The sequence below is a fragment of the Barbus barbus genome (assembly GCF_936440315.1).
Source record: "Barbus barbus genome assembly, chromosome: 44".
Lineage (NCBI taxonomy): Eukaryota > Metazoa > Chordata > Actinopteri > Cypriniformes > Cyprinidae > Barbus > Barbus barbus.
Window position 1 is genome coordinate 22,470,686 of NC_136722.1, and position 26,304 is coordinate 22,496,989.

The window sequence follows — 26,304 nt, forward strand, 5'->3', positions numbered from 1 at the left end:
CATTAATGTCCTTAATCCTTCTTTGTATATACTTGTTTATATTCCTAATAAACATGCACATTGTTTTGCATCTAAGTCTACTGTAATTTTCAGCTGTTGCATTTGCAGATGTAAATTGGGTGGCAAACATAATTTCATGTTCAACGCCTTTCTGCAGGATTTCCCACACCAAGGGTTTACTGGTTTAAGGATGGCACCCCACTCCAAGCCTCCAGCAGAATTGTATTGTCGACCGAGCGAGATCAGCACAGTCTTGAGATTTTGGATGTTAGGCGCGAGGACACCGGAGAATACTCAGCATATATTAGCAATATAGCTGGCTCTGGCTACTCTTCAGCACGACTGAATGTACTGGGTAAGTGTTCCTTTGATACTTAAATATGTTGCTTACATGGGGTCTTTGTAAGACTGTGACAGGAAATGGAAGCGTGTTGAAATTATAAATTATTAATCATAATTACAGTAAAATCGTTCTCCAAATTAAATGTGCTAAATAAATTCTAAAATGTTTTTCTGTTTATCTCTTTGTTTACTTTCACTAATCAGCTCCTGGAGAGCGTCCCGCACCTGAACAGGGACGAATGAGAGGTAAGCATCTATCTTGCATACAGCACGTGTGATTATCAATCATTGTTCCACATGATGTAAGATGCAAATGCGTTTTGAAATTTAAAGTATTGATATGAAAGATTATGCATGCATGTAATTTGCTACGCCACTTGTGTTTTTCCACAAATAGATTCAAAGGTGCCACTTGTGCCACCACGCTTCCTGGAGAGGTTCAGCAACAAGAAGGTGAAACGGGGAGCAAGTATAACGCTGTCAGTCAAAGTGGAAGGTATGGTGTGTTACCACAATAAATTAAATACCAAGAAAATTACTTTAGATGCAATTTTGAGAAATAGACAAAAGCATTAAGCAAAACGATCAATTGCACATTACAAAAGGTGAAATATGTAAAACTAGGTTACTGTCTTCCAAAGGCTCCCCAACCCCATCTGTAAACTGGTTAAAGGAAGTGTCAGATAAGGATGTTCTGTGGATCAAGGCAGACACACCAGGTTACAAGGTGGCCAGCTCTGGCCGTCAACATAGTCTCATCCTCATGGAAGTGGAAAAAAAACATGGCGGCATGTACACTTGCATCGCCACCAACCGTGCTGGACAATCAGTCAACACAGCCCGACTGGATGTGGAGACAGGTCAGGAACTCATGGTTCAGTTGTTGACCGTAGTGGTGTCAGAATTACATGACTTTTAAATATTATTTTACTATACCAAGATTTTGGCTGGTACTGTGTGTGTAGTCTTTTCATCACGCTTACTTTTCTGTCCAACAGCGCCAGAGCAAAAGAAAGTGGGGCCAGAGTGAGTTTAAATATAAAAGCTTACAGCTGTCAATTTAGATCTCAACGTTTCATCTAAACGTTTAAACATTTTAAAGTTTTAGAGATTTTGAATGTTTATTTTTTTTCTCCAGGGTTCTGGGAATTACTGTCAGCCCACCGGAGGAAGAGGGCAAAGGTGAATATTTGATATTGAACTACATTTGTTTACTATCAGTGCACTGTCAGATTATATCAGAGAGAGCGACTTCCATCATGTATTTGTCAAATAATCTGCAACAATACAAATGATTACTGTGATCACATCTCAGGAGAGATCAAACTGCCTTCCTTGGGTGAAGTGGGTACAGAGGAGTTCTTACAAAAACTCACAACCCAAATCACAGAAATGGTATCTGCCAGGATTACTCAAGGTAAGAGAAAACTTTTTTGTAATCTGCGCTGCCGGACTGAATTACAATATGTATAAATATATGTACTCTTTATATTGTACTAACATTTATTAAAATAGCCTTCTTGATTTGACAATTGTATTGTATGTCATTTTGCACTATTAATAAATATTTATCTTGCTAATGTAGTCTTTTTCTACAGATGCATCCTAATATTCACTCAAAACAGTGTGCACTGTTTTTGAATGAGTTTAGTGTGTGCTCAAATGTTTGAATTTATGTCACAGGATGTACTGAAATGGAGTACACCTGTTGCAAATTCACTGTTTTAAATAATTAATTATACTCTGGAAATTTTTAATGAACACATTCACATGTAGATTCCTTAACTTCCCTTCTGTTTTATATAAAAAAATAAATAAAAAAATATATATCTCTGGATCCCTCAATTCCTACACAGCTCACTGACTCCATTCTTTTATCTATCCATCAAACTATCCATCCATCCTCTCATCCCTCTATTCACTCACATTCTCATTGAAGCATTGATTTGTTCAGACAGCTTACAGAACCATCAAGTGCTCCAGTGGATGAAATCTTGGCCCAAAATACCCAGTATGTATCCGCAGAACCTCCAGTGTAACACACCAGAACCTTGACTTTTTCTCCACGAGGCTATGCTGTTGTTTCTTTGGCTCTCAACATTTCTTAAAAAGGAATAAATTTAAGATCTTTAATAATGTTAAAAATGCTTCAAGTATTGCCTAGTGGTAATAAAGTCCTGGTTCTTTCAAATCAGGGCCATTTGTCAAAATTCAAAATAAACTGGACTTTCTGAAATTCAGTGGATGCAGACCGTCTCATTTTCACACTTTCAAGGTGTCTCTGTTTCAGTATACACAAAGAAAATGGATGAATGCATGAGCAATATGCCTACATTAGTGTTTTGTGTGGGCACAATTTTATTTTTACACAAGCATGATGTAGTGCATGTTAAATAACAGGAGAAATATAATAAAGTACAGTATTAGTTATTATATTCGAAGTCATAGAGATGATTAAAAAGTAACTAATAATGGACCTTACAAGTGGTGAGCTCAAATTATTGTCAAATATATGCTCTTTTTTTTGCATAATTTCTCTGCTTCTACAAAAGCAATGGAAAAAGCTGGTGAATATTCTCTAAAATATGCTCAAAATGATCAATGGATGAATGTTAGTTTGTAAAATAACACAATTCTATTACCTCTTATTTAGAAACAGTATTTTAAATACCAAACTTTTCAAACCATCACTCTTTGTCTTATTCAAATTATTACCATGGACCCCATTAATTTATCATGGACCACCCTGTCTCGCCTAAATATGGTAATAGCTTGAAACACAATTACATTTTACTGGTAAGAAACCAAATAAACCAATTTACAATTATTGAAAGTGAAGATAGATACACATTTGAGTTGTAGGCTAAATACAAACGATTATTGCTGCTTACTTCTCTTTAGTTTAGGTAATCAAAACTGGGACATTTTTCCTCATAAATCATTCTCACCATCCATTTTTGGCCTAATTTCCAAATCCATATTTCCACAATTTTGTATATTTTCTGATGTCTGACTTTTAAGCAAATGCACGTTTTTTTTGCGATAGTTTTAGTTACGGTAGCCTTAACCGTCTGTTCAATTCGTGGTATTTTTTTAAAAACGGCGGCTTTCACAGCAGAAGAATTTGTCATCGCGAGATTTAAATGTACGCTGGCGATTCTTCAATATTAATATTAAACTGTTTACTTTAGTAACACGGACAACTCCCATCAGCTAGCAGCATATGTCAAATATGTACATTTATAAACTCTTAAAATGATTGTTTTTTATTATTATTTTAAGACCCCGTATGTCCGCGTGCCGCTGTTGTAGAGAGATATCATGTCTAAATTACCACACAAACACCATTGTTAAGGATGTTAATATTCTACATCAAGTTTATATGTTGAAGACTATTTAAACCAAATTCTGAAGTACATATGTTAAAGATGTGTACAGTGTAGCCTATAGTTTTTTTGTTTTTTGACTGAAATTTTTGCTTATAATATTAAATTTAGGGTACCTATTTTTGTTATTTATTATTATTATTATCATTCAAATTTCTTGTCCAGATTTATGTATTCAATTTACATTCTGAATATGCTTCTGCTGATTTTTTTAATTGAATATCGTAATCTGAGCAAATGAAGTCCTATGCAAATGTGATGCGAAAGCCCATGCGGTCAGACATGATACTTAAATATCGTTGTGGCCATAATCAATTGACACGATACCTCTTTCTTCCTCTGTCCTTTTGGTCCCTGTCTGCCTCAAGCTTCATTACGTGTCCCAGGAGCTGACAGTGATGATGAAACAAAAACACCGTCCCCATCTACATATCACGGCCGATCACGCCCTCCATCTCTGATTGCAGACTCATCATCTGAGTCTGATGAAGGAGATGCCAGGGGAGAGGTATTAAAAATAACACATTCTCAGGGTCATCAACAAATTCATTTTAATATTATAACTAATGTATTGTGTCAAACCTCTTGCTATTCTGTTCACATAAGAATTTTCAGACAATTTTTTAATACATTTATTTAAATGGACATGTTAGTATCATAATTCTGTAGTTCATATTGGCCCTGTTTCACAGACAGGGTTTAGACTAAGCCAGGATTAGGCCATAGTTCAGTTAGGACATTTAAGTCATTTTTATAAATGTGCTTAGAAAAAAACATTACTGGTGGTGCTTTTTGAGACAAAACAAAAGCACTGATATATTGTAAGATCAGTCAGTGAAAGTTTCATTCAGTTTAAACAGCTCAGACTTACATTTTAGTCTAGGACTAGGCTTAAGCCTTGTCTGTGAAACCAGGGGATTATGTTTTAGGTAAATTAAGCATCTGGTTAATCTTCAGTTCACAGAAGGATATTTAAAAGCAGAATCCAGAGCTTTCTCATATTCTAAAGGGTGAAGAGGGCAAGTCACCTTTTCCAAATGCTCTGTTATCTCAATGATTCTGTGCAGATGTTTGATATCTATGTGGTGACCGCTGACTACAACCCTGTGGGAGTCACCAAAGATGCCATCGCTCTGAAAGAGGGCCAGTATGTGGAAGTTCTGGATTCTGCCCACCCACTTAAATGGCTGGTCCGCACCAAGCCCACCAAATCCAATCCATCTCGCCAGGGATGGGTCTCACCAGCATATCTTGACAAAAGACTGAAGGTCAGTTTAGGATCATTCAAAATTAATAACTGGTCACGTAGTGGTGAAATATTGATTTGTGCATTTGCTTGTGCATCTTATAATTTCTCGCTGATGATGGAATGGTTGTGTTGTAGCTGTCTGCAGAGGTTGCAGACCTCCCAGAGACCTCCAGAGAAGAAGTCACTGAGACAGAGTACAAGAAGAAACTCTGGTAAATTTGGACATTTTATTAAATGTACAATGTGCATTTTAATTTGTACTACTTTAGTAATTCTACCTCGGTTTCACTTGTATCTAGTCAACTCGTCCAGGAGCTGATCAGCACAGAAACTGAGTTTCTGAAGGAGATTGAGTTCTTCACATCACACCATCTGAAGCGTGTGGATGAAGAGAGAACACCATCTGAAATCGCCAGCCAGAAGGAAACCATTTTCCGTAATATCAATGATTTGAAATCCTTCCATAGCAGGTACAGAGTTCAGACAATCAAATATTATGGTTAATTCTACAACTCTTCATCTACAATTTTCATTTTTAAGGAGTAAAAGAATTGTTTTCATTTATGTGCTAGTCTAGACATATGGAATTTGACAACAGGGAAATGCATAATGAAGTTGACTGTTTTCCAGTACTTTGCTGCCTGGTCTGCGTGACTGTGACACGGATGATGACATTGCCATGCATTTCCTGCGAAACTCTGAAGGGTTTGAGAAATATTTGCAGTACCTCATTGGACAATTGCAAGCGGAGTCCGTCATCAGTGAGAAAGAAGTGCACCAATATTTCAAGGTGGGTTTACAAAATATTAGCCGTATAGTTATGATTTCTGGGGGCATAAAAATTGCATTAGAAAAAATGACATTTGATCTTTAAAGTCTAGTGCTGTCAAACAATTAATCGCGATTAATTGCATCCAAAATAAAAGATTTTGTTTACATAATATGTGTGTACTGTGTATATTTATTATGTATATATAAGTACACACATGCATGTATATATTTAAGAAAAAAGTTATGTTTATACATTTAAAATATTTGTATATAATATCAATTATATGACTGTAAAAATATACATGGAAATATTTTCTAAATATATACTGTGTGTGGCTTTATATATAAATAATAAATATACACAGTATAAACACATATTATGTAAACAAAAACTTTTGTTTTGGAGCACTTTAAACTGAAATAGTTTGTTACTCAGACACAGAACATAACATGTTTCATGTATGTTTTCATTAGGATTATACAGTCTCGGAGTTGGCAAATGTTGACCCCTCAGAGGGTCCAGTGCTAAGCATCAACGCTTACCTTCAGAGACCACCGGAGAGAGTTCAGAAGTACAGAGCTTTACTGAAGGTAATAAATAATTCAATACCACAATACAAAATTTTCACAGTCTAGGTGTAGGCAATCTCCACTTTAAAATAAATATTTATATAAATATGTGCTTAGAAATTGTGTTAAGTATTATGTGATACAACCCTTCATTAACTTTTGAAAGTGACCAACACATTACCAAATTTCACATGATTTCACTCTAGGAATTGATCCGGAACAAGGCGAGGAACGGTCAAAACTGCTGTTTGTTGGAGCAGGCCTATGCCATGGTGTCGTCCCTCTCCCAGCGCTCAGAAAACACACACCATGTATCTCTCATAGAGAACTACCCCGCCAATCTGGAGGCGCTGGGAGAACCTATTAGACAGGTACAGTCCCTAACTCAAATATCACCATTTAAGGTCTTACATGTTTCACCTATTTGTAGTAAATTTAAAAGCTTTTAAAATTACAGTGTAAAATGAAGTTCTGAATTTTTCTACAGGGGCCCTTCACTGTTTGGGAAGGAGCTCCTGGAATTCGAACACCTTCCAGAGGTCACCGCCGCCACGTCTTCCTCTTCAAAAACCATGTGGTCATCTGCAAACAGAAGAGAGACACGACCACAGACACCCAAGCATATGTGTTCAAGAACATGATGAAGGTTTGAGCTTTGAAAAAGCTTTTAAATGGCTGAAATTAAGTGATGCACATACTGTATTTAACACAAAATTTACTAAGGCCAAAGCTGATCATTCAAAATGCTGTCTTCACAGGGATTTCTTAATTACTGGTTTGCCACATAGCATCACTTATATGATAATATTGTTTATAAAAATCTAATGCATTGTAAAATAATTTGTGTTTTTTTCTTTAGCTTACAAACATTGATGTGAACGAGACAGTGGAGGGTGATGAAAGAGCGTTTGAGATCTGGCATGAGCGCGAGGATTCCGTGAGAAAATACACGTTGCAGGCACGGACTGTTATCATCAAGAACTCGTGGCTCCGCGACCTCCGTGACCTTCAGCAGCGCTACAGCATGCCAGCATGGAGTAAGTATGCAGCGTTAGTGTGTTATAGCATGTTAGCAGCATCAGCCTGGTTCCCTTGACAAAAACCCAAAAGGATTTTTCCATTGGCTAACTGGATTAATGCAGAAAATAAGCTCTGGGACCAACAAAAGTTTATGAATCTTACACATTTTGTTCATCATGATTATCATCATAAATGAATATGTTTTTATTTTGACCAAAAACAATTGCCAAAATAAAAAGTTAAGCTAAAAATGAACACCACCACTGAGCTTCCAATAACTCTTTTAAACTTTGTTAGAAAGTTTGAGTTAGAATAGTTTGCAGTAGCATGATAATAAACACAATGAAGCTGTAAAAGTGGACTAGTGTGTAGATGAATTTACCTGTCTGGTGCGATTAATGTCCTCAACTCCTTCTGTAGTCCCATTTAACCACAACTGCCTTTTTAAAGATCAGTAAAAGCTTTACCAAAAAATAACTTTTTTAATTACTGATGTATTTGTCACAGAATAAAATGTGAAAATATCTTGAGCTTATTTCAGGCATTTATCTAAAAAACATTTAAAAAATGCTGCTGTTAATGGGTTTTGGCCTACAAAAATATGTCCTTCCTTCAGCAAGTGGCAAAAAGAGAAAACACACTCCACTTAAAGGGTTAGTTCACCCAGAAATGATTCATTAATTACTCACCCTCATGTCATTCCAAACCCGTAAGACCTTCATTCATCTTCAGAACACAAAAACAGCGTGCGCATGCTGGAAATAAACAACGCTAATTACGTTGATTACGTTCTGGGGTACTCTCCAAAATGGTGGAAAACGATAACTTGTGGGAGAAAAACTGTTGAATAAGTTGTGTTATTATTGTTTTCTTTGCGCACAAAAAGTATTTTCGTTGCTTTATAAAATTACGTTTGAACCCCTGATGTCACATGGACTATTTTACCGATGTCCTTGCTATGTTTCTGTGCGTTGATCGTGGTAATATTCTTGCTCTCTATGGAGGGTCAGCGAGCTCTCAGATTCCATCCAAAATATCTTAATTTGTATTCCGAAGATGAACGAAGGTCTTATGGGTTTGGAACGACATGAGGGTGAGTAATTATGCTGCCTTCATGTGCTATCGGAATTATCGTAAATGCGAGTTTCCTAATCAGAAATTGGACGTGAATGACCTCTCAAGTCGTATTTACTACTGGGAAATTCTGAAATAATTTTGATACTCGAGTTTCCGAGTTGGGCGGGTCATAAATTTTAAACATGGTGGAGGGGACAACCATTGCTGCTGTCAATGCTGTTCTCACAACAACTACATCCCTTTGTCTTGTTGTTAAAGTAGTGTATTTATAGCCTAGATGTGAACGATCATTCGAAGCATATTGTATGTTTTATAAGCAGCGAAATAAGCATGTATTTGACCGAAATTCCAGAATTGTCAGCAAACTGCATGTATAGCATGGTGAATGTTTAAATGATTGTCAACCAATGGGATGCTATATTTTAGTCTTTCTGACATTAAAGCACTTGAATACGACAAGCTCGTAATCACGACTTCGTAAGTGGGAAATAGGACATTTCCGATAGCACGTTAAGGCAGCATTAATGACAGAATTTTCATTTTTGGATGAGCTATCCCTTTAAGAGATATCAGCTCTCCTAAATACAATGTCATGTTACCCTATTCCTAAAATATAGCATTTTACTTTTATTACAGGCCTTCCAGATTTTGACGCAGTGTTGACAGACTACACAGCAGAGCTCGGACAGACAGTAAAGCTCGCCTGCAAGGTCACTGGTGCCCCCAAACCACAGGTCACCTGGTATAAAGGTAAGGAACCAAATCTTCAGTGTTTCCCTTCTTGATGTCTTCTTAGAAGTAAAGTAATTCATCCATCTGTTTCACAAACAGACGGGCGTGCCGTGGAAGCAGATCCTCATCACATCATCATTGAGGACCCAGACGGCTCTTGCACACTCATTTTGGACAACATGACGGCAGACGACTCAGGACAATACATGTGCTTCGCCACCAGCTCTGCGGGCAACGCCAGCTCACTAGGCAAAATCACTGTGCAGGGTGAGTGAGCAACCTGTTTCCAACTTAGTAAAGCTGGTTTCACTCCATTTAATTCCTGCTCATTTTTATTTAACCTTTTGCAGTACCTCCACGTTTTGTGAATAAGATCCGGAATGCCACACTTTATCCAGGAGAAGATGCTCAGTTCACCTGCACCATCCAGAGCGCACCGAGTCCCAAGATAAGGTAGTCTCTCCATTTACACTATCATTTATGTTATTTCCATGTTTAGTCAAAATGGCCCAGAAGATCTGGGTGATTCATATTATAATATTCAAATCCAATTTTTTCCCTTGTGTATCTAATTTGCTAACAACTATGCCATTTCCCTGGACAGATGGTTTAAGGATGGTAAACTACTGACAGACCTGGAGAAGTTTCAAACATACAGTGAAGCGCGCGGTGGAGTGTTGGTTCTAGTTATCAAGAACCCTGGAGAACGAGACCTTGGACACTATGAGTGTGAGGTATGGAGATACTTTAGTCTTTTCAGTTCTTACTTTACTCCAACCCTAAGGAAATAAGCCTTATCATCATATTATTCATTTGCAGCTGTCGAACCGTCTGGGAAGTGCCAGGTGTGCGGCACAGCTGATCACTCCTGCTGTGGCAATGGCGAGAGAACGTAGAGCAGATCAGGCCATCAGTATAGAAGGTAAAAGAGATGTCTGTCAATACATATATGCCACCCAGCTAAAAATCATTCCCAGCCATCTATGACGACATTACTTACTTAAAACTAAAAATGCATTAAATTAGAAAAAATTTTTAATAAAGGGTCTACAAAACCATACTGGTTTTAGAAATGATCAGGTCCAGAAAATAAGAAAAGTATATTTTGTAAAGTGCATTCACTTATATTTAGAATTTAGGAATGTGTTTTTCATATTTGAGCATCATGTTTGTACCTCTTTGACAAGCAATGAATTGACTGAAATTTGATAACTGAAAATAATTTGATGTTTTTAAAAGATTTTTATTGTTTTTTCAAATAGTAACGGAACAAGAGACGAAAATACCGAAGAAAACCATAATTATGTAAGTCTCATACACACACACCTAAGCACAAATTGAATACACTACTATTCAAAAGTTAATAATTTTATTCAGTAAGGACGCATTACATTGATCAAAAATGACAGTAAGGCACTTAAATTGTTACACAATATTTTTAATTAAATGCTGTTCTTTTGAAATTCCTATTCATCACAGAATCCTGGAAAAAATATATTAGTTTCCAGAAAAATACTAAGCAGAACAACTGATTTCAAGCTTGATAATAAATAGGAAATGTTTCTTAAACAGCAAATCAACATATTAGAATGATTTCTGAAGGATCTTGTGACACTGGAGTAATGATGCTGAAAATTCGTCTTTCTATTACACGAATACATCAAATATTAAAATATATTAACAAAGAAAATGATTTCAATCATAACATTTCACAATATTACAGTTTTTACTGTATTTTTGATCAAATAAATTCAGCCTTGGTGAGCATAAGAGACTTCTTTCAAAAACACTATAAAAACTTACCAACCTGAAGCTGATGTGCTTTTAATGTGCTTCTGATGTGCTTTTTCGTCTTCGAGTGAGGAGACCATTACCACAGTGGTGAAGAACACCCGTATGAAACGTCACGCATCCCCACGACCATCGCCCATGGGAGCTCACCGCTCAGAGACGTCCACACCTGAACCACCCAGACAGAGACGAACCCTGGCTAGGAAGACTGTACCGACACTGTACGTTCCAGAGCCGGAGGGTGCCATGGCCAGGAACCCAAGATGGGTAGAGGTCGAAGAGATAATAGAGTATAAAGTGAACAAATCACCCAAGTTACCAAGAAGAAGAGGCGTTTCCCCCAGCAAGTTCTCACCACCTGGCAATCCAAACACTAATAACTCCAACAACAAGTTACTCGAGGAGGCAATGGGTGCCGCAATTGCTCCGCAAGGTTCTTCTGGTACGGATGAAGAGGAAATTGCACAGAATGTTTCTGAAGTACCTTCAGAGGTCGACAATATGACAACATACTCGGGAGAAATTGATGACCCATGTGTCTCTGATGGAGATGATGAAGGAACTATTGTCGTGGAGTCTGAAGATGACGTACTTGATGCTCGAGACTGCAAAATGCTGACTGATGGAAATCGCGTTCTTACTCTTGAAGATCTCGAGGACTACATCCCTCAGGAAGGGGAAACATTCGGCAGCGGTACAGACCATCATGTCCTCGTCGAAAAACCAAGTGAGATCTCTGTGTTGCAGAGAGAAATTAACAAGCCTGTCATTGGCAAACCCATTGTGTTGAACGTGGTACGTCCGGTGCCACCAGCAAAGCTTCGCATGGGATTCTTCGGCTCCTTCAAAGAACACATTTCCAGCATGTTTAGTCCAAGTTCATCGGTGAGCGGCAGCTCTCAGGCAAGGCGAGAGAAGACCATACCTATTCATGTGACGGGAGAACCTTCATCCAACTATTCACGCCATACCAGTAGCTTTGCGAGGCTTGAAGTCCAGCCGACGTACTGCTCCGAGGTCCAGAAAGGAAAGGAAGGAGGTCTGCAGAGCTTCAAAACACAGGTTTCCGCACAAACCCACAGCTACACTCCAACCGGACAGGTCACTCTTCAGATCAGCAAGAAGAAGCCATTTGAAAAGCAGTAACCGAGAGGAAACCACTCAGGACTGATTCTCAGATGCTTGTTTCCAGCATGAAAAATCAGGAATATACAAGTAGGCCTAGTCTTAAATGGGAACACTTCTGTAAAATCTTGTAATTCAATTGTGAAGCTTCTTCTAACAGCAGATCATTCCATGTTGAGGCAAAGGATTCGCTTGCCAAACTCAATGACCTAATGAAGACTTTCTAAGTTCTTGTGTTCCTGTGAGCAAATGTGCAGCTGTGCTTCGGAACGGCAAGTCTGATACAACATGAATGTGCAAATATGGACAGTAAAGCTGTCTTTTGTCTAAAGCAGGGGTGTCCACTGTCCTGGAGGACCAACGCCTTGCAGAGTTTAGCTTCAACCAGCTCCAACACAGTTGCATGGAAGTTTCTAGTAAGTCTGAAGACCTTAAATATCTGGTTCAGGTGTGTTTAATTAGGGTTGGAGCTAAACTCTGCAGGACAAGTATCCCTTCAGGAACCAGTTTGGAGACCTTTGGTTTAATCCATTGGTCTAAAGCAGAGGTTCTCAACTCTGGCCCTCGATGTCCACCTTTAGCGCCAACCTTGATCAAACTCACCTTTCTGTAACTTTCTAGTAAGACCTTGATCAGGTGTGTTCGATTTGAGTTGGACCTAAACTCTGTAGTAAACTGTACCTTCTGAGAATCCCTGTACTGAGAAACACTTCAAGAAATAAGAGGGTGTTTGTGTATGTCAAGAAATCCAAATTTGGACGCCAAAAATAAGATTTTATCTGCTGTATGGAATTAATGTACCTCAGCTATACATACATATATGAGTGTTTTTCAACATCTAAAAAGCCAAATCAACTTTTTTTGTCAAGTTGATTGCATGAGTTGTTCTTTGGTATAATGGCTTGGTACAATGGTATGGTGGCTTGTTGAATCTGAGGTCTATGTTAATGTACCAGAAATCTTGAATATGTAATCCTGCACTGAAGACTATTCAATGTGGTCAGCATTTTAGTGTTGCAATGTGAATGTATGGGGTTTTGTAGAGATCTTAAGACTTAAGAACCATAACACAAAATCTATTTAATGACTTTAGAAGATTTATTTTAAAAAGTATTTCTTGTGCAACATTACTTTAAGCACATAGTATTTACAGATTTAAAAAGATTTGCGATTTACTGGAGTAATACTAATATATATATATTAAATGTGTTTGAACTTTAACTACAAATTTTGTGTCAACCAAAATTTGCATGTGTAACAATTTGTATTGTTTTTTTGATCACATGGTTTGAAAAGTTTTGGTAAAAGCAAAATAAATTAGGACTGCCAAGGGTGTTCAGCAGATAAAAGAAAAAAAAACATAAATAAAAATGTACGTCTTTAAGTTCTGCTTTACAAAATAAGAGTATATTTGGATGTGTGAATTATAAATCAGACTTCTTTCCAATTATAAACTGATTTCACATAACATTGATATTAAAGAAATGATAGTTAAAAAACAACTTTCAGTCTGTATGGTGTATGGTGAAAATCGTCGGACGCACAGTTGCTTTCAATATTGCACTCTCATTTATTCATTTCACTCTAGACATGCTTACCTATGTAAGTACACATCTTCACTGTATACATACGAAAGTATGTATACGCCAACACACACATAATTAAACATGTAGAATTGTACATATATATTTATATAGACCTATAAATTTACATGTACGCACATTTATAAAAGAGTGCACACAATGCACTCTTGCACACGCACGCACTCACACAAAACATAAAAATGTCATGCGTCTGTGGCTCAATGTTTGTCTCCTGTACGTGAACGCACGCACTCACAGACACAAACGTGGTTATATATCTCAAACATACTTCATATCCAAAAAGGTCTTTGAAAACAACACCAGGTTGTGATTTTGGACACTTCAACTTTTTTTTTTTCTTTGTTTTTAAAGCTGAGAATTGAAATTAAACGGAAAACAAATGAAAGGCATGGTGCTGTTTCGTCCGATCATAACCGCAGGTAAGGGGGTCAATTTGCATAATGTATACAGGTTAAGATTTTTCTTTCCTATATTTATTTATTTTTTTAATAAAGAACTTTTTCTCTTTTTATATAAACAAAGCAGAAAAACAAATAACCGAAAAAAAAGAAAAACTAAACTACAGAGTAGGTCCCCATCCACAGTCCCTTCTGCCGACAGGGGTGACATCAAGCTGTACAGCGCAGTCAAAAACATATGTATCAGCTTCATTTACAGGTACAGCCATAATCAAGGCACAAAGATCTACAAATAGATTTTTTACTCTCTTTCAATAAAGTTGTACAAAATAATATAACATTTTATAGTCTGTACAGGAAAGGAAACAAAAAAACAAAAAATTCACCCTTGCACAGTCTGTACAAGTTAAGCAACTAAAATAAGAAATGGATCGTTTCTATTTGTGGATGTTTCGCCGTAATGTTCCCCAAACCGAGGCTTCAGCAATGTTTCCGTAGCCCCTCCTCCTCCTCATTTAAAAGCTCCACCTCTTCAGAGCCCCTCCTCCTTGGATCAAAGGCTCCGCCTCTTTCACATAAAAAGGGGCGTGGTAATCCCCGCCATTCTTGGACCTGTCCGCAGCCTTAAGTGGGACAGAAATTCATGATGTGATGCTACATTGTGTGTCCATCTTCGTAAAGAAAAATGTCAGTCAAAACCTGATGGAAAAGTGCATTACTTCACTTTGCTTTCCCAGTGTTCGACAACCCCCGGCCCACCACCCCATCCCCGTTTCTGTCCGCAGGCGATCTTCAGTGTTCAGAAACAGAAAGAGCAGCAGAGAGCCCTGTAGGCCAGAAGATCAAGGTTCAGGGTGCGAGACTAGGACTCTTGGAGGTCACAAGGTGATGCGATCTTCTAATCTGGCAGGCGCCAGCACGTATACATATACACAACGATATCTTTTTTTATTTGAATAAAAAATAAGGAGGTAGCCAGAGGCTTCATGGAATGGCAAAAACAAAGGCGATCCAAATAAAAACATGGGGGTGGGGGGGGGGGGGCAGCGAGCCTCTCCGCTCCGAATCATGAGTTAAAACACCAAAAAACCGAAGGGTGGTGCACCAAACGTCAGTAGTATATTCGTCTGCGGTTTTGGCCTCGTGAGTTATGAGGGCAGGGGGAGTTTGGAGACACGTTTGTAAAGAGCTGAAGTGAGATCACAAGAGTTCGTACTGCCGCAGGTGCATTCTCTGGATGATGTCTCGGCAGTCGTTGAAGACCCGGCGGATGTTTTCCGTGTCCACTGCACATGTAAAATGGGGGTAACAGTAGTGACGGCCGTCTCCGCTTTCTGTACTGATCCTCTGCGGAAAGACAGGGTAAAAATGAGGGATTTCAAATACAGCCAGTTTTTGATGATTAATCACCTATTTTTTGTATTTAGAAAAAATAAAGAAACTAAACATATCTTAAATTGATTCTTCTGGAAATATGCAATAAACTTAACAGTTCAGTCAGAAGGGGAAAAAAAGTAAGTAATATGCCTTATTTAATTAATGCAACAGGACACAGCTGATCACTTAGAAAGACCTGTGAGGCAACTGCTCCAATACTTATGCTCTCATCAGATAGAGGGATGAACCTCTAAAAGTGCTGAACTTCTTAGCTGGTAAAACATCTATGTGTTGAATCACCCAATAATAAAATGTGACATTCTGTAGTTTTGTCTCATATTCATCTTTTAATCATATTTGTAAATGTGTTGACTCCACAGCCAACAGATCAATTTTGTCTTTACTGTTCCAATACTTTTGGAGGGCACTGTATATCTAAATAAATACATATATAAAAAAATAGCTGAAAATGAAAGTACATGGTAAATATCTATTCTTTAGAGAGCCACAGGATGGCGCCAATTATTAGTTTACTTATTTAAATAGAAAAAATTAAATATTGGTCAAAAATGTTGGCAAAATCATTGGTTAATATCTTGTATTCTACAAACTGCCCATCAACAGGGTTTTCCTCCATTTCATAACAGAAAAGGAAAATCACAACGGTCTGAAATCAGACTGTTTCATCTGTGTATTACAAAATGAAAATACTAACCAAAAATTCATCACGAATGAAATACTTGGCTCTTGTCACTCTGGGGTCTTCACCGGGTTCAGGAGTTACTGAAAGATAGAAAAGACTCGACAGATTAATATACAGAGAAGCTGACACTGACCTGCACATGAATCCAGTTCACAATATGAAATCATTTTGAATTTGACAGATCTGAATCTCCAGTTCAACTCACACAAATATAGTGCACAAGTCATATGGACAACTTTTATGACACATTTATTGAGCTTGTGCACCTTTTCATGACAGTATTTTCATATTTCCTTTAACCAACAAATAGATCATGTCCATTATTTGCCAACTAACAGCTAAAACTTTAGTACTACAGTATTTGAGAACTACTGGATCTTGATCAGTGTGTGTCTGGGTGAAAAGCCTAACCTTTATCGGGTAAGGTGTAAGAAGCATATTCAGGGAAATAATCTTCAATTTTGGATTTCCCAGCTAATACTTTCTCTGCCAGCATGTCTTGTTTGTTTAGGAACAATATGACAGAAATTGTCCGTAACCATCTGTGAAAAGAAGAAATAAAGACACTCAGAGACGGGGGTCAGTAAAGCCTGCACTTACACTTATAAGCAAGTTATATATTACGAATAAGAAAGCAAAGGCATCACCTGTTGTTCCAGATACTGCGAAAAAGAGCAAGTGCTTCCCGTAGCCTGTTCGTGTTGTTGTCTTCCCTTAAGACCATGTTATAACTGCTGCTCGCGACCACAAAGATGATCGCGGTGACGTCTGCAAATCAGCACAACGTGTGTGTTTTATTATTTTCTGATGTTTAAATGTACATAAAGAAATAGCTCATCCAAACATTGAAAAACCTGGTATTTTTTCACCCTAATGTCATTCTTAGTCACAAAAAAGATATTTTGAAGAATGCTGGTAACCAAACAGCTGACGGTAGCTATAGTACAGAAAGAATATTATTGAAGACAACGGCTACCAGCAACTGTTTGGTTCAAAATATCTTCTTTTGTGCTCAACAGAAGAAAGAAACTCATACATGAGGGTAAATAAGTCATGACAGAATTTTCATTTTTGGGTGAAATATCACTTTAAAGTATATAAAATGAAACTGTTGAAGAGCAAACATTAAACTAGTTTAACATGCACGTGTCTCACAAGCATTCATTCACACACTCAATTTACCATTAAAACACTGAATCCATTTTCTCCTTTCATCTCTCTGACCTCCCACATCAAACATACTGAAAGAGAAGAACACAGATATGAAGCTGTAGGATGAGAAATGCGTTCATCTTGTGGACAAATGAACACGACACCTCCAAACAGGTAATATCCACTGCACAATCTTTAATACATTTCTCAGAAGTGGACTCACTGAAAGTTGACTTTGTCCACTTGAAATCGCGTCTCAAAAATCCCTGATGTTAACACTCTGCAGCGAAGCAAGTCCTGAATGAAGAAAGATTGAGAAAAAGTGTGTTCATTTCTGCAAAATAGCTTTCTCGCATGAAGTTTCTCATCTAGAAAAACCTGAAAAAGTACCTGGTCTGTTGGAGTATAGTCGCTTTGTCTTACTGCATCAATCCGGTCAAGAAAGCTACAAAGACACAAATAAAGAAAAGCATGAAGAAAAAGCAAATCATTTTACACATTTAGTCATTACAGTACTGTTCAATAGTTTAGTTTTTCTTTTCTTTTTTTTTTAAGTTTCTTCTTTTTTTCATAAGTCTCTTATGTTTACCAAGGCTGCATTTATTTGATCAAAAAATACAGTAAATATAGAAATATTACTACAGTTTAAAATACCTGTTGTCTTTTTGAATATATTTATATATGGGATTCCTTGATGAATATAAAATTATATTCTTTTATTCTTTGGAATAAACTGTATTTGCAACACTGCACAAGTATTTACTGTCACCTTTGATCAATTTAATGCATCCTTACTGAATAAAAGTATTTCTTTCAAAAGACAAAAAACACAATATACAAACACCAAGAATCTTTCAGCTAAAAATCACCTTCAAAAACACTTTCATTGTGTCTCAAGTGTGACTATTACTTTCATAATCTCAAACGGTACTAAAATGGCAGAAACTATCAGCGAAGTAAACACCCTTTGAAGGTCTAGATATACCTGTTACTGTATCAAATATATTCACAGGACCTGATCTACTCATTGGACCTGAAAGAGAACCGAACCCCTGAAAGCAGGCCTACAGCAAGTATGCAGCTGAAGTATGTTAGATAACAAGCCCATATCTTTCTCTTACTTCCCTGCAGAAAGGCAGAATATTAGCCCAACACTCTGTGACCATCATGTGATATTAGCGCTATCAGCACTAACGCAGACAAATATAGACTCATACCACAAGCTTGTGACAACAAGACAATCTGCAACGAAATTGCCAAAAAAAAAAAAAAAAAAAAAGATAAAGAGAAAATAGGTTTATGTGGAGATCTCCACTCTTGCTTTGATTTTTTTGTGTGATATTGAAGCATTTCATTTAGATGTGGAAATGCAGAAAAAGTATAAGGTACTAATGATCAGGTCATTACTTTTAACATATTATAGTCTAGTCATAATATATATGAAAGAATGCTTTTATTCAGCAAAGACAGATTAAATTGACCACAAGTAACAGTAACGATATTTATAATGTTACAAAAAATTTCCATTTCAAATACATGCTGTTCTTTTGAACTTTCTGTTCATCAAAGAATCTTGAAAATAAAAAAAATTTATCATGGCTTTCATCTTTAATATTATAAATTAAATCTAGGGTGACACTCACTGCTTTCATTATTTAAAAAAAAAAAAAAAGTGGTGACATTACGTTTTGTTTTGCGGTTTCATTAGAACAGACAGCGATACATGAAAAACAACAGACTGGAACAAGAACACTGTCTGCGAACTCACTGCCATCATTTAAACATTGTTGCTTTTAAAACTGATAAGAACCTCCACAACTGGTCGGTAAAACATTACAAACCACAAATTTAAGCACTAGATCTCCACTCATAATAAACACACAATGACAACTTCAGCCTGTCAGCAGCAGACACTTCTTCAGTATCAAACACAGCTTTGGGGTGAGCAGTCTCATAAAGCAGTGGGGACAAAATCAGCCATGCAAAGTGTAAATAAAACCCATGCATCCCTATATACTGTATGTACACTCCACCAAACATGCCCATGTATTCCCAATGTTGACCTCCAGAGGGCAGATGTCTGTTCAGCTGTAGTAAACCTCACTGAGTTCCCTAACTGAAGTCCAGTAATCTGTCTGAGAATCAACCAAAACTATTTTTATTTTAATGTGAGCACTCTAAAAAGACTGACTATACATCTAATGACTACAAAAAGAGCTCTTCACCCGCATCAGGAGAGCTGAGGAGGTGTTTGTGTCACTATCTGCCATCAAGGATACATACAGTATTGACAAGATGTGCACGACGAGTCCCCACCTCCGTCTTGTGCTGTTTTGCACGTAATGAACGTTGTATACATAGGATCAGTGTTGACACAAAGGTTAAAGAAGAACAATCCAAACTAATTCCACGGGTTGATTAAGGCAGTTTTTCACAATATTACAATTTTTTGAGATGTACCTGTATGTATGTATGTATGTATGCATGTATGTATGTATATATATATATATATATATATATATATATATATATATATATATATATATATATATATATATATATATATATATATATATATATATATATATATATATATATATATATATATATATATATATATATATGTATATATATATATATATATGTATATATATATATATATATATATATATATATATATATTATATATATATATATATATATATATATTTGCATATATATTTGCGCAACTTAAATATATAAAAACATACACACACAAAATTACATGCATATATATACACATGCATGGCTTAACCAATTAGATATTCAAGATAAAATAATCCATTTTACAATAGTTCTTTTGAAGTTGTGTGCGTGTTTATTTACAATTTTTTTTATTTAATCTCTCTTGGTTGCTCTTATGCTGAAAATAACATCTCTCACGCTGTTTTTCAGAGTCTGGAGAATGTTCAGTACCACAGATAAGATAAGATAAGATAAGATAAGATAAGATAATCAAGCCCAGATTGTACTCGATGGGCGCTCTGAACACTGTTTAGGAACACAAGGTGGATTCTAGACTAGAAAACAGGGAAACTGTACCTGGAGCTTTTCCAAAACCAGTAAATCCAGTTCACATTAAACAATATGGGAATGTTTGAACACGTTTCACGTGTCCTATTGAGTTCAACAGCTCTACAGCTGCGGGTATCGGTGCTAGGTTTCATACACCACTGAATTAGATTGAGAAAGCTATTTGGAGCTTGCACTATACAGAACCTCTTCTAATCCACAAAACTGTTAAAAGTTACAAATGTCTAAGACTTCTCAAATTTCTAGTCTGCATTCTTGAAAGAATTATTATAAATGATTCTTTTAAATTGAATGTAACTCATTCTGCATACACTCACACACTGCATTTTTGAGTCTGAGCTGTGAGAACCCGTGTATCTGGGTCTACAGACACAAAATTAAACTAAAAAGGCAAATTTGACAGTACCGGTCGAGGGTCAGATCACAGGGTCTTGTTTAGACCCAGGATCAGGTTTCGGTTTAATGCCCAAGCATGCAAACATAATATTAGAGGACTGCATTTTCACTTGTTGCAACGATTTAATTGCACTTTCATGGAAAGCCTGAACTTTTAATGAACTATTATAAATTCCTGTAGGTGCGAGCAATGCATGATCATGAAAATGCATGAACTAAAAAATGTTTTAAAGCTTTGCATCCATCAAGTGCATAAATGTAAATACATTAAAATATAATTTAAGAATACAAATGATCTTCATTTGCATTCTTAAATTATTTTACATTCTTTGTAACATTCATTTAGTCTTTAGTTTAAATTAATTGAAAATTGTAAACAAATCAGTAATGAGTCCGATCTTGGCATTGTTTACAAAAAAAATTAAATAATTATATAATTCTCATATAAATGAGAACAGAGGGAACAAGTCTTAAAATATAGTTACAAAATAAAAAAAGTTGCTAAAATAATTCACCTATCATTGAGACCAAAGGGGGGGGAAACTTAAATAAAAAAAAGATGCTCAAATACGCCTGAAAAAAAAAAAAAAAAAAAAAGAAAGTTACAAACAATTACAAATAGTCAAATTTGTAGAGCCAGAGGGGGGAAAAAAAAAAGTGTCACAAAATTTTTAAAAAATCCTTATTGTAGGAGTGCACCGAATGTTTGGCAACTGAAATTATTTGGCTGAAAATAGCAAAAAAATAAAAAACGCTCTCTTTCGGCGTTACAAACGAAAAGACTGAATAAATTGTACCAAACAATGACGTTATGCGATCAAATAGAGGCGCTCACTAATGCAGCAAACATGTCGGCAGTGTGGAAGCATTTAAAACGGTCCGAGAAAGACACAAAAATCATTATATAAGCACCAGCAGCGAGAGACTGTTTAGTACTGCATCACATGTCTTCGATGAGCAGTGGATGGGTGATTGTTGCTGGTTAATGTATGATGATTGAAATCATGAAAAAAAATGCATTTTTTTTTACTTTATGTATGCTAATGCACGCAAGAATTGCATGTATCCAGGCAACGCTTCACGAGATCGTTAGCCAGGTTTCAATGTCCAAAGTGCGTGGAAAATGTGCGCTGAATCAGTGTTCCTCGTCAGTTGCTCAGTCACATTTTTATGATTTTTACAAGGCATGTGACAGTGTGATACGCGTGACAAACATCTTCCCAAATTCATAATGAGAATCATTTATAAATCTGCTGTTCTCAACAAAAAGATGCACTGCGGTCTGCAGGTTTCCACCAAAATAAAAGCAACAACTCATTAATTCATAAATGTTGGTATGGTCATTTTACTGTTGTTCTGTAAAATAAAAAAGATAATAATAATTACAACAGCTCTACATTACAATACATTTATTATAACATTCACACAGTGTTCGAACTGGGATCTGTAATATTTTCTAATGTTTTAAAAGAATTCTCTTCTGCTCAGCAAGGCTGCATTTATTTGCACAGTAAAAAAAAATAAAAAATACATGCCTGATTCAAGAAGGGGGTCTCAAAAATGGCCAAAATATATTATTTTAGTAACTTATTAATTTTAAGTTAAATTGTGCTTTGTTGTTATAATGTCTGCTAGAATGTTAAAAAATGTTCAGTGTTAAGTAAATATTTTTAAATGCTTGTTTTACAATTATTTTTTCTTTGAAAAACAAGACAAAACAATAAAATGCACATTTTGGCTAATTAATTAATTAATGCAATGGTGAAAAAAATAGGCAAAATACATGAAAAAAACAGTGTTCTGTATTCGGTCCAATGTTTCATTTTGTTTGTTTTCGGACAAGCATTTTCATTTCGGTTACCTTATCGTAGACCTTAAACTCAAAGTAACATACACTGAAACAATTAGGTGTAGAAATACATTTTAATCGTAAATTTGCTAGTAAATATCACAAATAATTGCAAAGAATCAACAAACACCAAAATAAATGTGAAATTTTAAGTATAAAGTAAATCGTATTTTCTTGTAAAGCATTCTGGTAACACTTTACAATAAGGTTCATTAGTTAACCAGAACAATACTTCTACAGCATTTAATAATCTGATTTAATATTAATTTCAGCATTTACTAATGCATTATTAAAATAGCAAGTTGTGTTTATTAACAGTGGTTACTGCTCTGTGAACTAACAATGAACGACTGCATTTAATAAATGTATTGTTCATTGTTCATTGGTGTTAGTTAATACATTAACTAATGCTAACAAATGGAACATTATGGTAAAGTGTTACCAGCATATATGTTGAAGTAACATACTTGCCACAAGATATCTGTATGCCTGTTGTACATCATTAAAAAGCTGTATTTAATATAATGGCATGATGGTTTAATAATCACTATTGGTTTTCCTAGCTTTGAGCGGTTGAGCTGTTCTATTTTTAGCGAAATGCTGGCAAAATCTCCAAACCCAAAATGCTAAAAATGGAATTCATAATCTGTTGCTATTTTTAATCAACTGCACATGTGCATGTTTGTTTGTGTATCTATGTAAGAAAAGGCAGAAAAAAGAGGGGCGAGAGGAAGGAAGAGTGAGAGAGAGAGAGAGAGAGAGAGAGAGCACATTGCTGTACATCAGTGAATGTTTATTCCCTTTAAGCACTTATGAGGGTCTGATATGTATAACCACACACACACACACACACACACACACACACACACACACACACAGAGGCTCTTTCTGCGCCTCACCTTCTCTTTCTGACCTTCCTTTGTTTACGTGCATTGCCAGGATACTCCCTTTGATTCGGCGGTGTGCACACACACGTGACGCCCTCCACCAGTGAGTGCTCTGCAGTGCTGCTCTATAAATAGCTCCTGCTTGCCCCGGCTGCGCTGTTCCTTTACATAAGCGCTGGCGGAGGGAGGAGGGGGACAGACAGCCCAACCACAATCTCCATACAGCCGGGCCTGCAGAACGAACACCACACACAACTGGGATCTCTCTCTCTTTCTCTCGCTCGCTCGGACTGCTGCTTTCACCGTTTCTGTGGAAGTGTCCTCTATCACAACGGCACCATCTCGATCTCACCAACCCACTTCTGTATTTGTGAGACATCGACATGTAATCTGTTTTCTTTGAGCCTCAAAATATACGTGCGATAGATAATAGAAACGAACACAGACAGATGTCACAAAATCACGCAAAGGCCAAAGGGCAGTCAAGATGCTTTGAGATAAAACAGCTGCATAAAACCCTCGAACAACATATTGTATAAAAGTACAGTAGTGTGGTATTGTAAATAACTGCAATATAAAAGTATGACACTTGTGAATTATCCTTCTACTCTTGTAAAAATTATATAAAATATTAAACACACAATTTTATACATTTCTAAGACAATATTTAGTCTCAGTAATGTCAGGTCTGTTTAAATACAAGTAAATATCAAGTATGTTACATACAAAAATAAAAAATAAAATAAAGTTTTCAGCTTTTTTTATGTTATGTTTTGATGCCTGATTTCACTTTAAAAAATGAACATCTTCAATGCATAAATAAATGTAAATATTAAAAAAGAATGCAACTGTTTGCAATTACAATTTGTGAAATTTATACTTTGTGACATTAAACAATGGATCTTTTAGTTTACTCGGAATTCATGGAAAATTGTTAAAATTAAAATGTCATTATTTTACAGCAAAAGTATTTATCAATTCATAATAGTCAAAGTTACAAATACTGACATATTTAGATATAACATTGCTTTTTTGTTAAAAGAAACTGCAAATGATTTTAAAAATTTGTAGAGCTTTAGTCTGAACACCGCATGGCATGTTACAAGCTTTAAAAATGGTCTATTAAAAAATAGATATTGTTTATAAATATTATTACTACTATATAAATAAACATCCCTATATATCATTATGTTCATTTAGTGAAATAGTGTGAAAACATATCTTTATTAATTTTAACTACATTTTATTGTTTGCTTTTTTGTAAGGCTATACTTTAAGTCATTTTAGAGTAAATATAAATGTATATAATAAATAATAAATGTGTATAACATTGTCAAAAGTCTAAATAATACTGAGATATAATTACTGGATTACTGGTGTTTGCTAAAGCCGGCATAACTATTATTATTGCTCATGTTTGGGGTTAGTGTTTTGAACAAAACTTTAAACTTTATTAAACTTTAGCACATAACTTGTCCTGCAACATTAGTGCAGTATGAATGACCTCCAATTATGTGGTTTGTTGAGGAGAGGTGTGCCATTACTTTTCCACGCATTTAATTAGTACTTGGGCAGACAAAACACAGGTGCAAAAATCTTACACTGAAGGACATACACAAGAAATATCTCGAAATCATAGACTTGAGAGTGGATTCTTTCAATCCAGTTCAGCAAGCAACCAATCACAACACTCGGGCAAATAACAACTGCACAGAAACACACTTTAAACAACTCAAAACAACTGCAAAACTCTGGCTGCGTGATTTTGGGGAAAAAAATATTCTAAAAATAAATCAATAAATATTCCAAGTTTGCTGTGCTCGTACATAGCTGCACAATTTGACCAAAATGTTATATATATATAATATATAATATTTATAATATTATAATATATAATCAAAATATTAGTAAAAATAAAAATGATTTATATATATATATATATATATATTTATATATAATCATTTTTATTTTTACTAATATTTTGATTTTAAATAATGTTACTAAAAATATCATAATGACTCAGACAAAATAAAAATAAAAAGTTACTAATAGTAATGTTTCATTGTAAAATAAAAAAAATCTAATATTTAAGAAAGATTAATTGTATTTTACATGACAACTTACTAAATTAACATTACAAAAAATTACAGATTTTTCCATCAAAAAATAACCTAACCCTAACACTAATATCAACTTCTTGATTTCTTAACTATCAGCAATTAAACCAAAACTTTTATTTTGATGGGAAAAGAGCAGAAAGCCCTTAAAGCTTCTCTTTTGTTGAACGCTTATGATTACTAGTACGGGAAGATAGTTGGCGCATGTTGTGTTCCCAAATGCACATTAAAATGACCCAAACTCTGAGCAGATGCAAAAATATAGAGCAGTATTTCCTGCAAAAATCATCTCTGAGCTACTTCAGTAAATCATAACCTTTAACCCTTTTGAGTCATATCGCAATTTCGCTTTTGTTCCGATTAACTGTGCAGCCCTACCCCAAAATCACATGAGGGCGAGATGAAACACCACTAACATGTTCTTCCAAAACTATAACTATAACTTCCACAACAACAACAAACTGGATGCAATTAGATTTATCTGAAATCTGTTTCTAAGACCGTCCACCCCTGGATCGGCCTGGATCACAGCAAACACATCTGAGCTGACACTGATTTGAAGTTGTATAACAGAGGAATTCTCAGTATTGTAAAAGTCTTCCACAAAGAACAAGCCTGTATTGAGAGCAGCTGGGTGTCTGTATGATCCTCCGAGCCTTTTCTGACTGAGAGACAACAGTCGCCAT

The 26,304-nt window shown here is 35.9% G+C and overlaps 2 protein-coding genes across 3 annotated transcripts in view; one reads left to right on the forward strand and one right to left on the reverse strand.

Moving 5' to 3' along the window:
• Positions 1-13,556, forward strand: part of LOC306863328 (obscurin-like) — a 52,206-nt gene extending 38,650 nt beyond the window's left edge. The window contains exons 59-81 of the mRNA XM_079406588.1: positions 158-355; positions 547-588; positions 740-838; positions 984-1,202; positions 1,341-1,368; positions 1,481-1,524; positions 1,658-1,759; positions 4,097-4,236; positions 4,796-4,996; positions 5,113-5,189; positions 5,277-5,447; positions 5,608-5,767; positions 6,223-6,339; positions 6,525-6,689; positions 6,806-6,964; positions 7,178-7,355; positions 9,052-9,165; positions 9,247-9,414; positions 9,498-9,600; positions 9,752-9,881; positions 9,967-10,069; positions 10,410-10,452; positions 11,007-13,556. Coding sequence (XP_079262714.1) covers positions 158-355; positions 547-588; positions 740-838; positions 984-1,202; positions 1,341-1,368; positions 1,481-1,524; positions 1,658-1,759; positions 4,097-4,236; positions 4,796-4,996; positions 5,113-5,189; positions 5,277-5,447; positions 5,608-5,767; positions 6,223-6,339; positions 6,525-6,689; positions 6,806-6,964; positions 7,178-7,355; positions 9,052-9,165; positions 9,247-9,414; positions 9,498-9,600; positions 9,752-9,881; positions 9,967-10,069; positions 10,410-10,452; positions 11,007-12,084 — 3,839 coding nt within the window. The 3' untranslated portion in view covers positions 12,085-13,556. The remainder of the gene's footprint in view (positions 1-157; positions 356-546; positions 589-739; positions 839-983; positions 1,203-1,340; positions 1,369-1,480; positions 1,525-1,657; positions 1,760-4,096; positions 4,237-4,795; positions 4,997-5,112; positions 5,190-5,276; positions 5,448-5,607; positions 5,768-6,222; positions 6,340-6,524; positions 6,690-6,805; positions 6,965-7,177; positions 7,356-9,051; positions 9,166-9,246; positions 9,415-9,497; positions 9,601-9,751; positions 9,882-9,966; positions 10,070-10,409; positions 10,453-11,006) is intronic.
• The window catches only part of LOC306863323 (guanine nucleotide-binding protein G(olf) subunit alpha), a 29,471-nt gene continuing 16,312 nt past the window's right edge, over positions 13,146-26,304 (reverse strand). For both annotated transcript variants that reach the window (XM_079406579.1, XM_079406580.1), the window contains exons 6-12: positions 17,688-17,742; positions 17,521-17,594; positions 17,328-17,386; positions 16,793-16,913; positions 16,557-16,687; positions 16,158-16,225; positions 13,146-15,412 (exon numbers count right to left, since the gene is read on the reverse strand). In XM_079406579.1, coding sequence (XP_079262705.1) covers positions 15,266-15,412; positions 16,158-16,225; positions 16,557-16,687; positions 16,793-16,913; positions 17,328-17,386; positions 17,521-17,594; positions 17,688-17,742 — 655 coding nt within the window. In that variant the 3' untranslated portion in view covers positions 13,146-15,265. The remainder of the gene's footprint in view (positions 15,413-16,157; positions 16,226-16,556; positions 16,688-16,792; positions 16,914-17,327; positions 17,387-17,520; positions 17,595-17,687; positions 17,743-26,304) is intronic.